This window comes from Electrona antarctica (assembly GCF_951216825.1).
Source record: "Electrona antarctica genome assembly, chromosome: 6".
NCBI lineage: Eukaryota > Metazoa > Chordata > Actinopteri > Myctophiformes > Myctophidae > Electrona > Electrona antarctica.
Genome location: NC_136811.1, coordinates 30,901,283 through 30,915,668, shown reverse-complemented (window position 1 = coordinate 30,915,668; position 14,386 = coordinate 30,901,283). Strand labels below are relative to the sequence as shown.

General features: G+C 40.6%; 1 protein-coding gene across 2 annotated transcripts in view; it reads right to left on the bottom strand.

Moving 5' to 3' along the window:
• Window positions 1–1,553: 1,553 nt before the first annotated feature.
• Window positions 1,554–14,386, bottom strand: part of LOC306924315 (CREB-regulated transcription coactivator 2) — a 32,502-nt gene continuing 19,669 nt past the window's right edge. For both annotated transcript variants that reach the window (XM_079502800.1, XM_079502801.1), the window contains 6 exons: window positions 10,996–11,477; window positions 9,582–10,010; window positions 9,135–9,338; window positions 6,649–6,720; window positions 6,257–6,461; window positions 1,554–4,560 (listed from right to left, as the gene is read on the bottom strand). In XM_079502800.1, the coding sequence (XP_079358926.1) occupies window positions 4,370–4,560; window positions 6,257–6,461; window positions 6,649–6,720; window positions 9,135–9,338; window positions 9,582–10,010; window positions 10,996–11,477 (1,583 nt within the window). In that variant the 3' untranslated portion in view covers window positions 1,554–4,369. The remainder of the gene's footprint in view (window positions 4,561–6,256; window positions 6,462–6,648; window positions 6,721–9,134; window positions 9,339–9,581; window positions 10,011–10,995; window positions 11,478–14,386) is intronic.

Below are 14,386 nucleotides of genomic sequence, written 5' to 3'. Positions count from 1 at the left end.
AGAGGTGGGACATTATGCCAGCTTGATATCAATATAGGAGATTATTTGATCACACAACTACAAATGACACACCCGGTCAATGACAGTTAACTACAAAATATACTCATGGACGTAAGAGCAATTTCCCCCATACACTTCCCATAAAAATAAAAGAAATTGTGAAATTCCCAAACCTTTTAAGACCCAAATTCTACCTTCCACTTTCCCTGACTGGCTCCCTGACTAGTGTAGTGCAAGGCCCCTGTAAAAACAACATATAGCTTAGCTTATACAGTCTAATAAGGGGCAGAAGTATATGGCTTGTCTACATAACATTTGCTGAACTCTGAAGCATCTTGTCATACTGGCTCCTACACCTGTATGAATTCCAAGTAAGAACTTAAGCCATGGTCTACACACAGTATCTCAAAAAATATCTAGACCCATGAATTTAGATCAACCTACAATATTGTTAAAATGTATTAAAATATGAATCATAGCTAGTATGTTTACATCTAATCCTGGCTCTCCATATTGACATATCTAGGATGACCATCTGTAATCTATTAAAGCATAGTGTTCTTCATGGAGAAATTGGTCGGATATTGCAGCAACAAACTGAAGAATAGGGAAGCCTAATTTCTATAATCTTTCCATGATTAACATAAAGGAAATTTCTCTCTTTTTTTTCTTCTTGCCTTTTCTAGACTTTAATCTTTATATATTAATCAATCAATCACTGCTCTACAACTATGTTTATAGGCTGACCATGTTAGTAAGATTTCATTCAGTATTTCTTAGGGACTATACATCTCTATTTTCCATAATTTCAAAGACATGGAACTCCTCAAAACATTATATAAAATAAAATATATTAAAGATATTTGCCTTAAGAACCATGTAAAAATCCACAGCAATAAATTGGACAATATGATCTAAACCACTGCAAACTTCCTCTTGGTCCAATAATCGAGCGTCGCAGTCCAGAAACAAGGGCAGGGCATAACACTTTTTTTTTAAGAGTTTTTATTCTAATTATTTGTTCGGCCCAAAAACGGCCATGATTTGTCAGGAGCCGAGTTGGCTTTGTCCAAGGCTTAAAGGTCTTTAAATAAATACTTTTTGAAACGTCTATGGGAAACATGAATGGGAAATTCTCTTCCGGGCCACTCGTCGTTCTGAAAGGGGGCGGGACTGCGACGCTCTATAACTCTAAATTCAGTGGGCAACATCAAACAGACAGATTAGAGCTCCACTGAATTATTGAATGTAGAGGGGGAAACTAGTACAGCTATGATGTGTACTGTGGTAATAACAGCACTTATACACAAAGTAGGAGGGAAAATGCCAGATAAGGTACTGATAAACGACAACCAACAGACATAAGACACACAAGAACACCTTTTTCATTGAAAATCAACGAGCTAGTTGGTCAAAAGCTGTTGCGCTTCCAAACCGATCTCAGGTTGTGGCTTAAATTTATATAGTCTTGTTATATATATATATATATATATATATATATATATATATATATATATATATATATAATCTTTCAAGATACAATTATATACATTTAGACAACCTTTAATTAAAAAATAAAACTTTTTTTGTTGCATAGTAGTAATAACTACCTTTGTTACATAAAAATAGGTTAGTACTATATTCTGGCTATGGCCCTTACTGTGGCAAGACAAATGCAGCAGGTGCAGGTAAAGTCTAATTTACACTTTGCAAGATCGTGTCACTCAACTATGATAACATATTAAGAGAATGTTATTTTCATGGAGCGACATAGTGTCTGACAAAGTATAAATTTGCCTTAATTAGTCAGGGTTAAGGGGTGTCAATTAGGCAGGGTTAAGGGGTGTCAATCACAGTGACTAAGGTTAAAGGTGAATTCCATCAGAAACTGACATTCAACATTTTGTTGTTCTGCAAAAGTTGTTGTTTAGTTTTTAAATCTATCAGAAGTTAGATTTATTTCAAGATCAAAATGACTAATGGTGCTCCAATATATATGTTTTTGTTTGCACCAACCTATTTTAGTTAATAATTTAATTTAGATACAGGAAATCTATTGTCCAAAAATCTTCCTTTCAACAATCTTGAGAGCTCATAACTCAAAGCAATTGAAAAAAGTAAAAATGTTAACTTAATTGTAACTAGTTAGTGCATAGACCTACAGTAATTGAAATGTCCTGAGAGGTTAGATCTGTTGCATTTCATCCTTTCTCTCTACCCAGATTTCTAAATGGCTTGAAATTCATCTGTTTAAAAATCTAATGTTACAGAGAAATGATTGAAAAGCCAATTTCAATTAAATTCCCCTTTAAAAACCTGACTATAAGGGATTCTAAAGCTCAAAGACCAAAGGATTGTAGCAGTCATAATTTAAGCAATACAATAGGAAAGGGGTGTTTCGGCATACACAGGGTTCATACACACCTTTGGTTTCAAAATGACATTCTTTTCTGACTGGTTTTGATGATTTTCATCAAAATGTTCAAATGATGAATCCATTGAACTTTATAGACCCCTCTGTGGAATACTTCCTTCAACTACTGATAATATTCACAATCACGGCAACATGATGTCCATAAACTTGGACCCATTTAGAATGTTTATGTTGTCAATTGTGGAAAGTTCTATAGCTATATCTATATTATTCTGATCGTTTCTGATCATACAGAAATACTATAATGTTTTTGTGAAGTAATTAAAGGCGTCTCTGTGGGTATTAATGACAAACAAGTTGACACTAAACCGGAACCTGCTACGTAAAATACTTACTATTGAGAGGTGGTATAAAACCACAGTACTTTTACAGATATGTGTAGGAACCCTGTATTGCCTCTAACTTGGGCTTTACACAGAAAGCACTGATCCCGTCCATCATTCAAGACTTTCAGTACAATAACTGAAACGCATAAGCCCAAGTTCACACACAGCCAATCTATAAGACAGCAGGCAAGTACAGATTTGGCTTAATACCGGTATATATATATATAGCATTTAAACAGTTTTTAGTGACATACAGTAGTCACTACTATTAGCTATAAAGGGAATGTGCATAAAGAGACAAGTATATTAACTAGTAGGCAAGCTACACATTAAAGCAGGCACACAGTGCTAGTCAAGAGCGAGAGGGCCCATGGCTTGAGCTCACAAACACTATCCATATTCAGAGACAGATAGCTGATGGACTGGCTTTGGGACAAGGAGCTGCATGCTGGACCATCACACAGGGCTCCAGAAGAGTATAGACACTTGTTGAGCTACGTTTTATTATTGATTCACTGACAGTTAAGAGATTGCGTTATTTTCATCTTTTGAAGCGACTTGGACTGGATGACTGTAACTGAGTGAGGTCAGAGATTTCTGTTTGAGAGACATGAAATGTCTGGTGGTAATAGGTATGGGTTTAAAAATAAAGTTGAGTATTCCAATGTATTGAGGTTGTCCACCCAAATCATCTCTGCGTATCCTGACACAAAATGGCCACTGGCCAAATTGTAATCATCACAAAACCAACAAGGCTACGGTACATGTATTATCATGTACTGTACATACTCCTGAGAAGGCTTCATCCAGCCCAGGAGGGAGAACAAACCATTTAAAGACTTTGCCTAGATGGATTGCCATTTCTGCTAGTTAGAACAACATAATGCTTGACCTTATTCAAATCTTAAAAGAAATAAAACCTATGACACATTATTAGCTTAGAGCCAGTTACTATGAAGCTGTTGTTGGGTTGATGAGAAGAGGGGAGAATAATTCAAAACGCTCTTTACTGTGGCCAACATTACCACCAGGTACAATAAAGGATACAGGGAAAGCCAAAAGTCAAAAAGCACATGGAAAGTCCTGGTTTAATGTATGCATATGCTTTTTGAGATGGCATCCTTAAGTGACGCTGACTTGCTGATGTGTTTTTACATAAAGCTGACAACACATGCACGATCCCTGCGTGTTTGCATTATCCCAAGTGCATTTTTCATTAACATGCAGATAACACTCGTACAAGCTAATGCCTAAAAACATCTTGCTTTTCCTTGACTTCAAGCATTGCAAGAGCATTCTCAGTTAAGTGCCTTTGATGCAACGGAAAGGTTATCCCTCCCACCCCCTCAGTTCACTCCGCCTTCTGGCAAATCTTCTGCCGTCTCTCCAACAGTGTCAAAGAGAGCCGTACATATTCCCAATCAAAAATGGATCAGACTGTTGCCAAACCTTACTCTGTAGACCCTCTGGTAGACCAAGCTCTCAAGGAAAGGCAGGGTGGACAAGGAAGGCAGCACTGATCCCTGCCTTCTCTACCTGTCTCGCTTTGTCTCCACTGGTCTCCACTGCTCTCTCCATGTCAACACCCATAATCCTGGAGGGGGTTAAATCACTTCAGCCGGTCAGAGCGGAAAGAGTCCTCTACAGCCGGGTCTGCTAGCATCAGGTCACCGTCTAGCATATCCAGAGCCAGGGGGTCCATCCTTAAAGGGTCATCTAGGCAGAAAGGGTCCATCTCAAAACCAGGGACATGGGACAAGGCGCTGGCTATCTCCTTGGACAGGGCTGGTGGAGAGTCACCTGGGGAGAGGACCGGCTGTCATGTTATACTATGCCAGGGATAAAAACAAATCTGTCCACCAAAATCTAAACCAATAAACTAATATATTACTCATTTGAAGTCGCTTTTGATCAACAAAATAACCAGTCAAATGTACATTTTCTATACATCCATGTTTGTTAGGTCATTCAAATACATTTTAAATTGTGTTTCAATTCAATAAATTATTACTAAAAACTGTTTTAGTTGGGGGTAGCCGGGTGGTGCAGGGGAGGGGTGAAGGTCTGCCCACCACCGCAGAGACTAATGGTTTGAATCCTCTGCATAGTACATCTGCCGAGCATCCCAAGGAACACAGTTGGCCATGTTTGAGAGTGGGAAACCAGTAGCAGAGGGCGATCACTGTCGGTGCACTAGCAACTCCTACAAGTTGGTCAGGATGCCAGTGGGGAGCTGAACTGGGAAGAATAGGGTACCTTCACACGCTTTACGTCCTCCTGGTAAAACTCTTAGCTGTCAGGTGAAAAGAATTGGACTGGCGGATTCACATGTATCAGTGGAGGCGTGTGATTGCCTACATAAGGCCAACCAGTAGGGGTCAGCAGTGGGAGGAATTGGGAATATATATATATATATATATATATATATATATATATTAGTGGTGGGCATAGATCATTTTTTTAAGTGGTGCAACCACTTCCTTAAGTGACTATGTGTGTGGGTGGGTGCGTCTGAGCACGAAAACAGATGGTTGTTTTTCACCACCTGTGCGCAACCTAACACACACACAAACACATATTAACTGTATATATGGTGATTTCGGGTGTGCCAGTACAGTACAGTGACAGTACAGTACAGCACAGTAGAGGGTACAGTAGCGGGACCCCCACACAGTCATTTCTCAACCGTTTCGGACGTGGGGCGGCTCGCCGGAATCGGGCCGGCACCCTGGGTGCGTTCCTGTGGGTCTGGAACCCCCCCACCCCCACACGGAGTTGCACCACTTACTTCACACGGGTGTGATTAATCTCACTGCAATCCTGAAGTTAATCTAGATTAAAATGGCTCATTTGAACTCTGCCAAAGGCATTCAAAATACGTGTGCGCTGCCTCATGTTTAACATGTCACACAGAACGTATGGCTCCATCGCTGTCTCTTTCTTTAGTAGAAGTAGAAATGTAACGTGTTGCTGACTGTTTACCGAATTTCTGGTCTTTTTCCTTTTTGTAAGTCATGTGCATTTTGCTATTGAAAAAACATTAAAAAACGTTGATTACAAAAACATACAAATGTCCCTTATCTCTGTTGAGAATTTTCACAAACAGTCCATCGCAAATCACAGCTGACAAAGCTGATTACATGTAGCAAGTCTGAAATGACGTTGAGGTAATAAACTTCAACCCCATCATGAATCATTTAGAAATTAAAAATATAGGGGTAGTTAGTGATACTGATAACTAGGGATGAGTCTAATCACATCTTATAGTAATTAAATAATTAGCATCGCATTGCGCCATGTAAATATTTACATCATAGTGACATTTTTTTTTAAATCTGCCTCAGGTCTTAATGGGTTAATTGTTACTGATAATAATGGCCAAGCACTTGAAAAAAGCTTGCTCACCACTACATACTTACTGACCATCTATCTCATCATCAACCTCAGGAACGTACAGTATGAATGTGGAATTAGTGCTAGATGGAGCGGGTCTCACCAGTGAGGATGATGTTGGGAACATTATGTTGGCCGTCCCCACTGCTGTAGTTTCGGTTCAGGTTGCTGAGAAGCTGTTGGTCTCCTGGGTCCTGGAGGTCAAGGGAACCCTGGGATGACGGGTACTGGCCTTTGTCCATACCACTGCCACAGCCCAGGGCACTGTGGTTCAACGACAGGCCGTCACCCTGACTCTCCATGTTGAACTTGAGGGGAAAACAACAATAGAGATTTATTGCTCCAACTACACAGCAGCAGTGCACAAAAACAGACGCGTACACAAATTGACAATACTCACTCATTCATAAAATTAGACTACAGTTAAATAGTAAATACCATCATCTCATAAAACACACCACAGTTCAGGCTGTCTGACTCAATTGTGATTCTTACCTGCTGGTTGGGTCTGGCGGTGAGCTGGAAACTCAGGTAAGGGTCATCCAGTATAGAGCTGAACAACGAGTCCTGAAAGAGGGAAATAGTTGGGTCAGCAATGTGACAATCTCTGTATAAGATAGATTTTTTTTAAATGAACCCACTGACTGATAGCTTCTACAGTCTACACACATGTATAGGATGGATGTTTTTTGTTCGCCTTATATAAAATTAACCCAACAATGACTGAGAAGCTTCGACACAAAGATGTCATAGACAAAACAACACAAAAGGGGTTTCCTCCCAAATATGTTTTTACCCCTTCCTTACACATAATTGTGTGTTTTTTGTATATCTTGTATAGTTTGCTATAGCAGCTACAATGATTTTCAAATTCTTATTTTTTATACTGCCCTGTGAGACATTGACAGTTGACACTCACAGAACCTCCTCGTCCTACCATATGCCATGCTGCCATAAAGGACACAATGACTGAAGTTTATGAATTTATAGAGTAATACGAGTACTGTACACAGAAATAAATGTATACAAAGCAAAATTTGATTCTGTGTGTCAAACATGAAAGAGCAAATAAGCAATCCATGGGGGCCATTGTTCGATATGAAAATGCATTCGTTATATCCATAACAATAACTGTCATCGGGTGCTCCAGTACAGTAGGTGATTGATAACATGGAAGTAGGGCGCTTATGGCCTACACAGTATCTATGATTTTATATCCATTTCTTGCGCAGCAGCACAGCTCAATTTCACTGCATGCTAGTTCCTTTTGACCTTCTTCCATGTTGCTGGTATTTGGTACCTTTTCCTAGCTGTTCATGTTGGAAACTAAATCTTTTGAGCGCGCTCAAGCCACGACGAGTCAAAACAACAACAGACATGCTATTTATTGATCCAATGGTCTCAATGAAAATGGATGAACAACAAGCTGTAGTGATGCTTGTATAATAGCCATTCCTGGCAAGCTAGATCTGGATATACTCACGGCAATTTCTCTGGTAATAGAGACAGTCCCAATTTGACAGTAACAAATGCGCGTAAAGTAGTATGGCAAAACCAAAGGGTGTGTATTATTGAACTGTGGATGGAGAACCGTACGGTTCAATATTATACTGAGAACCATTGCATCCCTAATCAAAGGTAATGTACAAGTTGGGGTGAGCTGCCTCACCACTCACTTCCCTGCAGTGTTTAGGCAAGTGACTGTTAAGAAATGCACCATTACGGCTGATGCCAGTTAAACGGTTTGTGGTGTGACATTGGTTCAATTCACAAAATATATATTTATTAACAGTGGCTAGCACTAAATGGCTTATAGATCAAAAAGATAAAAAACACATTTACAACTTAAAAGAGTACTTATTTCATTTTCAAACTTAGCTTCATATATTGGGTAATTCAGAAACCTGACTACAGTCTTTCTCTTCTTAGAAAGTTAGAATGCTGAAATAGAAGCCTTTCTTCTTGAATCAATAAAAAGAAAAGCTTGAAATGTTTTGACATGAACCTGCCTACCAATGATGTTATTGGTAGCATCTTATAATGAGCATTAATGGGTTTATATGAAATGATATGAAGATAATGTTAAAAAAGAAAATAAGGAGACATTATTGATGGCACAAGAATGATTTGTTAAGAGGAATGCTGTGGACACCATCTTAATTGAAATGTACTCTGCAGTACTTCTCTACAAACAATTAACTTTTACAGTATGCATGTGCATGTGGTTGCCCTTTAATATATCAGAGAGGTCTACCACAGAGTTCTCATACACATACATATACATGCTGCCCAGGTCTGCCACCTTCACAAATGACCTAAGAATGAGCCTACAGACTCAGACGATCATTTCATCCCCAATCCCAGTTACCGAAGCACAGCTTAGCAATAACAACAATTACAGACCTAAGCCTTGCTGCTTAGAATGTTGTCTGGTTGAGATGAGGTTATCTTTGCTCAACCACTAACAGCAGCAACAGCAGGCAGAGGAAAGACAGGTGGTGGGTGGTTTTTGACAGGCTAATGGCCAGGGTTTGTTACCACAAACACCTGTAGTCCTCCCCAGTAGTTCAACAGACAGGAGTATTGTGGAGTGCAGGGTTAGGACTTTCAATGCCCATTCACTTTCCACACGCAGATGTTTCTGTTTGCACGTCTGGCAACTGTGTATATTTTTCCCCAATAACCATTCCACATAAAGTTGTTCATGACAACTTCTCTAAACATTAATACTATTTTAATTTGCAAGCTTGTTGTGCCTTCAAAAATATAAATTGGGCGCTAGGACCCTAGAGATTTTTGAGCGGTGGGTTCCATGCCAAAAAGAAAAAAAAAGTGAGTGAACATCATAGGTTTGACGGCCAACGCTGTCAACAGACATTTATCTTACGAGCATAAAACAGACTTTAGGCTGCCACCAGTACTTCTTATTAATCTTCTAATATTATTTGTATTCTTATCCTGATTAAAGGGCCAACACTCACATTATAAAATCCCAGGTCTGTAGCGAGGGAGTGGCTGATCTGCTGGAGCTGAGAGAGGCCACTGAGTCTCTGCAGCTGGTCTCCTTGTTGTTGCTCCTGTTTAACCTGGCACTGCGAGTTCTGCCCACTTTGCTCCAAGTCACTCTCACTTTTGATCTGGGGCATGTTGATTGGTGTGCCTTGTGGTGCCGTCAGTCTCTGTTGCTATGAGTAGAAAGTAATTTATTAGCTTGTTGTAAACAAATGTATCGACCAAGGTGTTCAGTAGAGACTAAGCATCTGCTCTTAAGAGATGTGTCTTGCGTTATTAGTACAGTAGCAGTATTTGAGGCCCACAGTAGAAAATGTTTATCACTGAGACAAATAACAGCACACACAGAAATAACCCCCAAAATTACATTTCTAATGAAGACATGCTAGTAACTTAATGGAGTGTCAAGACTTTACCGTGCCCATGTGCTGTTGTATGTGCTGGTTATGGGCGTTGCGGAGGTTCTGAAGGTGCAGGTGTTGCATAGCCTGTGACTGCTGCTGCTGCTGTTGTTGTTGTTGCTGCTGCTGCTGCTGCTGTTGCTGCTGCTGTTGTTGCTGCTGCTGCTGCTGCTGCTGCTGCTGTTTCTGCTGCTGCTGCTGCTGTTGCTGCTGCTGCTGCTGCTGCTGCTGTTGTTGTTGCTGCTGCTGCTGCTGGAGTCGGTGCAGCTGTTGGTGATGGTGCTGGCTCACTGGCGTGTGCTGCTGGCCAGCCTGGGAGCTGGTAATGCCGGGCTGCTGCTGGTGTGGTTGGTGGGGGGCCACTTGGTGCTGGTGTGACTGACTGAACGGATATGGTGGCAGTCTCTGGTCCAGAGGCAGTTTACTGGTGTCCAGAGGCACACCCTGAAGAGAGGGGAGAGCAATGTAGGTGAAGAATAGTTAGCATGTTGTCAGCCAGTAAATGTCAATAATGTCCATGGATTACATTTGCATACCTGGGCCTTGCCAAACGGCTCGGGCTGTTAGCCGCGCAAGTTTGTGAACGATAAAACTTTCCTGCGTCTACATTGCGGTTATGTTAATTATGTATGCTGTATACACGAGACCGGTAAACTGCTCCGTTTTCAAGAGAAAGCTGTAGTACACATGGCCGGCCTGTAGATGGCCACCCAAAAAAAAAAAGAAGAAGCTTATTCTAAGGGCTATATGAAAGCATTTTATAAATTATACTATTGGTATTTCACACAGGTGTTGCCAAATAACTAATTATCTTGCCAGTCAGATGCGCATATGACATAAATAGGTCATATCAATTTAATCAGCAGAGGCTGCAGAGCAGTGCTGCTTCTCACTCTGCACACACTGACTGGCCAGCTAAAGTGTATGCCTACTTTAAACCATAATATGACAAACCTTGGATTAATTCTTCTGAAAACGAGCAGCAAGCACAAGGTAATTAAGTGATTCACACAGACATCACCGTTTCAGCAAATTAGGCGGCATTTGCTATACACACAGAGACGAGAAAGTCGCATCTCCAAACTTTCCCACTCTGGAAGGTGGTTTCAAAATTAGCCGTTTAAGTCCCCCAAAACGCCGTCTCTGTGTGGCAAAAAGGGCAGATCGGCTAATTACTTGCCGAGGTAACTCAAAATACGTCCTCGTGTGTACACCACATGAGATTGGTCAATCTGTAGTAGTATTTTATCCTGCTAGTCAATGATTATATTTGCTGTGTATTTAATCAAACCAGGGAACAATATACAAGTATCCTTCTACTTTAAATATTAAAAAGGAAACATGGCCAACTAGTCTATGACTTATACAAAGTAACAGGAAGTAAATAGTTTGGATACTACAGTTTGTTATGTACTCCATAACTCAGTACCTGTGTTATTGAGGACAAGGTGGGAGAGATGGTGGGGGAGAACTGCTTTGAGTGATGCCTCCGAGATTCCCCTCCCATGGGCAGAATCAAGGGGGAGAGCTGGGCCCGTCTCCTGGGTGACGTGCTGAGTGACGACTGCCCCTGGCCACCGAGCAACGACGAGTAGGAGGAGGAGCAGGAACTGGACCCCCCCACTCCACTGCTGTAGCTGGGCTTACTACTGGCTACCGACTGGAGTGACTGGCCACTCAGTGAGGACGCACTGAGGGAGGAATGAAGGGACTGGTTGCTGAGAGAGGAAGGCAAGGACGGGGAGCTAAGGGAGGACTGCAGGGAGGGGTTGCTGAGTGACGAGTGCAGGGAAGTGGAGCTCAGGGAATTGGGGTAGGAGTGGCTGCTGAGTGATGATTGGATGTTGGGGTTGCTTAGCGATGACTGTAGGGATGGATTGCTGAGTGTGCCCTGAAGTGATGCCAGGAGACCTGGGGAAATGACAGAAAAGAACAACAGGTAAGTACAGAATCTGTAAATACATAGTACAATCATAACTTCTATTTTTAAGCTGACAATAATTCAAATCCTAATCCTAATTTACGCTTTTTTGACCGAGATTCCCCAGAGGCCTATACTGTATATGGCCCCCCTCCCGTTTTCCTTCTACATCAAATCACTTTGGTGGAAGTAGCCTATCTACAAGTCCACAACGCATCACGTTGTGTCACATTGTGTGTTTGTAAATCTGGGATTTTCACTCAATGTTCGCTTGAGAATAGGGATGCTAGTGTTCCTGTGGTCCCATGTTTGCAAAGCACCACTCTCAGTATTAACATCTGAAGTTCAGAAAAACACAACACTCCATAAAGTACGATGGGGTCATGCAGGTAGCTGGCTGAGATCAGTTGCAACGTCCCGATTTCAATTCGGTCTATGCTCATACTCTCTAACCTCTGTTTCCTGTCTCTCTAGTCTACAAAAAATCACACCCGCGTGAAGTGAAGGACGCTCTTATCATCTCCGCCAACCGCCAACTTAGCCGATTTGCTCAGACACATATGACGTAAATTCTCCTTTCATTGGAGAAAAACAAATCAGTCAAAAGTCAAAAATGAATGAAAAACTTCCTAAAAATGTCCTAAAAAAGTACAGTGAATTGTTTTAATGGAACAATATCTGCCATTTTAAAAGTAGATGTGAGATTTCTTAATAGTACATATTGCAGGTTGGTACAAAAATAAATGTCTTGTAGGAAGTGTACATTAGTGAAGTGTGTTGCAGGTCAAAAATGCATGTTTCATTATAATGTTCCCAGCAACACTATATATAAAGACTGTCTCTCTTGCTTGAGGTTAAAATAGGCTTTGTATGAAGGGAAATCTACCCCCTGGGTTCAGCTTCCAAAGAGCAAGTCTAGCTGTTAGTGTTTTCAGGATCTTATCAAGGTTCTTCCCCTGCCTGTCGATAGCATCAGGTGAAAGCCGTGCCCCCTAATAAGCCTTCCCTCCTTCATTCACTTGACCTACTGCCTCACTTTCTTTCCTTTATTCTCACTTCTCTCCTCCACACCTCCCTCTTTCTTCTACTTTACAGTCCACATGTACAACACTAGGCTTTAGAGGTAAACCCAGAACAGCAGACAAGGATACACGGTGCCTGCTAGTGTCATGTTAACATTCCTACATGCAACCTGAGGTCTGTAGCACTTTTTCTGTGGCTGAGAGACAGCTTCCTGCTGCCTGCGGTTGGCCTAGTCACCTCTGAATAGATGAGGGGCGACAACATTTTCCGATAGCACTTCCACTCCGTCAAAAACCCACTAATCTCCTTTTCTGAATCTAAACGTAATGCTCCACCCCAGATAGAATAACCTTTCCATTTTATTTTCACCCCCATGTTTGCACTCACATACATCATCTCCTGTCTATTACTATTTTACTTCAGAACAACTTCTCCTTACAGAGTTAAAAGGCATCTTTTTAATAAAAATCACACCCGTGTGAAGTGAGGGGCACTCATCATCATCGTACATCATCAAGAATGGTGGTCCCTTATTGGCCAAGCGTTCCCACAGACATGTGATTGGTTAGCTGATTTGCTCATCTACATATGACGTAAATCTTCCCTTCATTGTCAATGGCGTTTAATATGTTGATGTTTAATTTATGTCATATTTGGTGGAATTTTGACCTAATTTCTCCTTTCATTGTCAATGGCAAATATTGAGACGTGTGAGGACAAAAGCTGTATAAGGCAAAATGACTCTGCATGGTGGGGGATCGATACATGTTTTCTGTATAACTACCAAAGATCCAAAGATCATCTGTTCTACGTTGTGAAGGAAGTTATGACTTACTAGTACATCTTCACATTTTACCTGTCAGCTATAGGACAATCTCTCTATTCACTTGTCCTATAGGTCATCCTGAGTAACCTTTATGCTTAGGCCTGCAGTTCAGCCATACAGAACAGGGTTTCTCTATGTACGTATGTCCCCTCAGAAGTTAGACCAATAACAACTCATGCCAATATGCATGACATTATGAAACTAACACCTCCAGCCATGAAAACCTCAAGTGCCTGGTGAAGTGAAAGTAAAACGAATATATATATATATATATATATATATATATATATATATATATATATATATATATATATATATAATGAATGCATGCTTATTGATGCACACAACGTTCGAAACTATCAACCGTTGCAGTGCTCAAATTACATTATAATGACGTTATTAGCACAAACAGCCTAACAAAAACAACGGTAAACAGTTCTTCTTATGGTCGTAGTAACGATTCAATGACGTAAATGACCAGGTTGTCAGATACAGCCAGGAGGATCAAACATGACATTGATGAGCGACATTCTTCTCCAAAAACTACTTTGAGCTTGAAACAAACCGAGTGCTCCGCCTGAAAATGCTTGGTGGGGAGAGAGCTGAAACACTATTCTCTGCGCTGGGAAAAGGAGTGATCAAGCGCAATATAACCATATTTAATTTTGTGTGGCTTTGTTCAAAAGCTGCAGTAACTTAGTATCGATAGCTCAAAACTGGAAAGGAGACCATGCTGTTATTAGATGTCTTGTTTGTCTTTTTTAGAGAGACAGGAAATTGATCAAGGGCAGAGATGGAGAAAGATGTTCAACACAGAAGGGTCGGGCAATGTCGTTTCATGTGACATCCAAACATCATGATGGATGATGACATTGTCCTAATGTGGTTTGTTTTTAATTACTTATTATAGAATGAAAATTCTCCTTATTTTATATGCCTATTATATATCAGGTAAGCTGTTTTATCTATTCTAAATGAAATATGAATACATTTTTCATTATAATGCAGATTCAGAAAATTGATCAAAACAAAAGCTGGGGAAACTTTTGA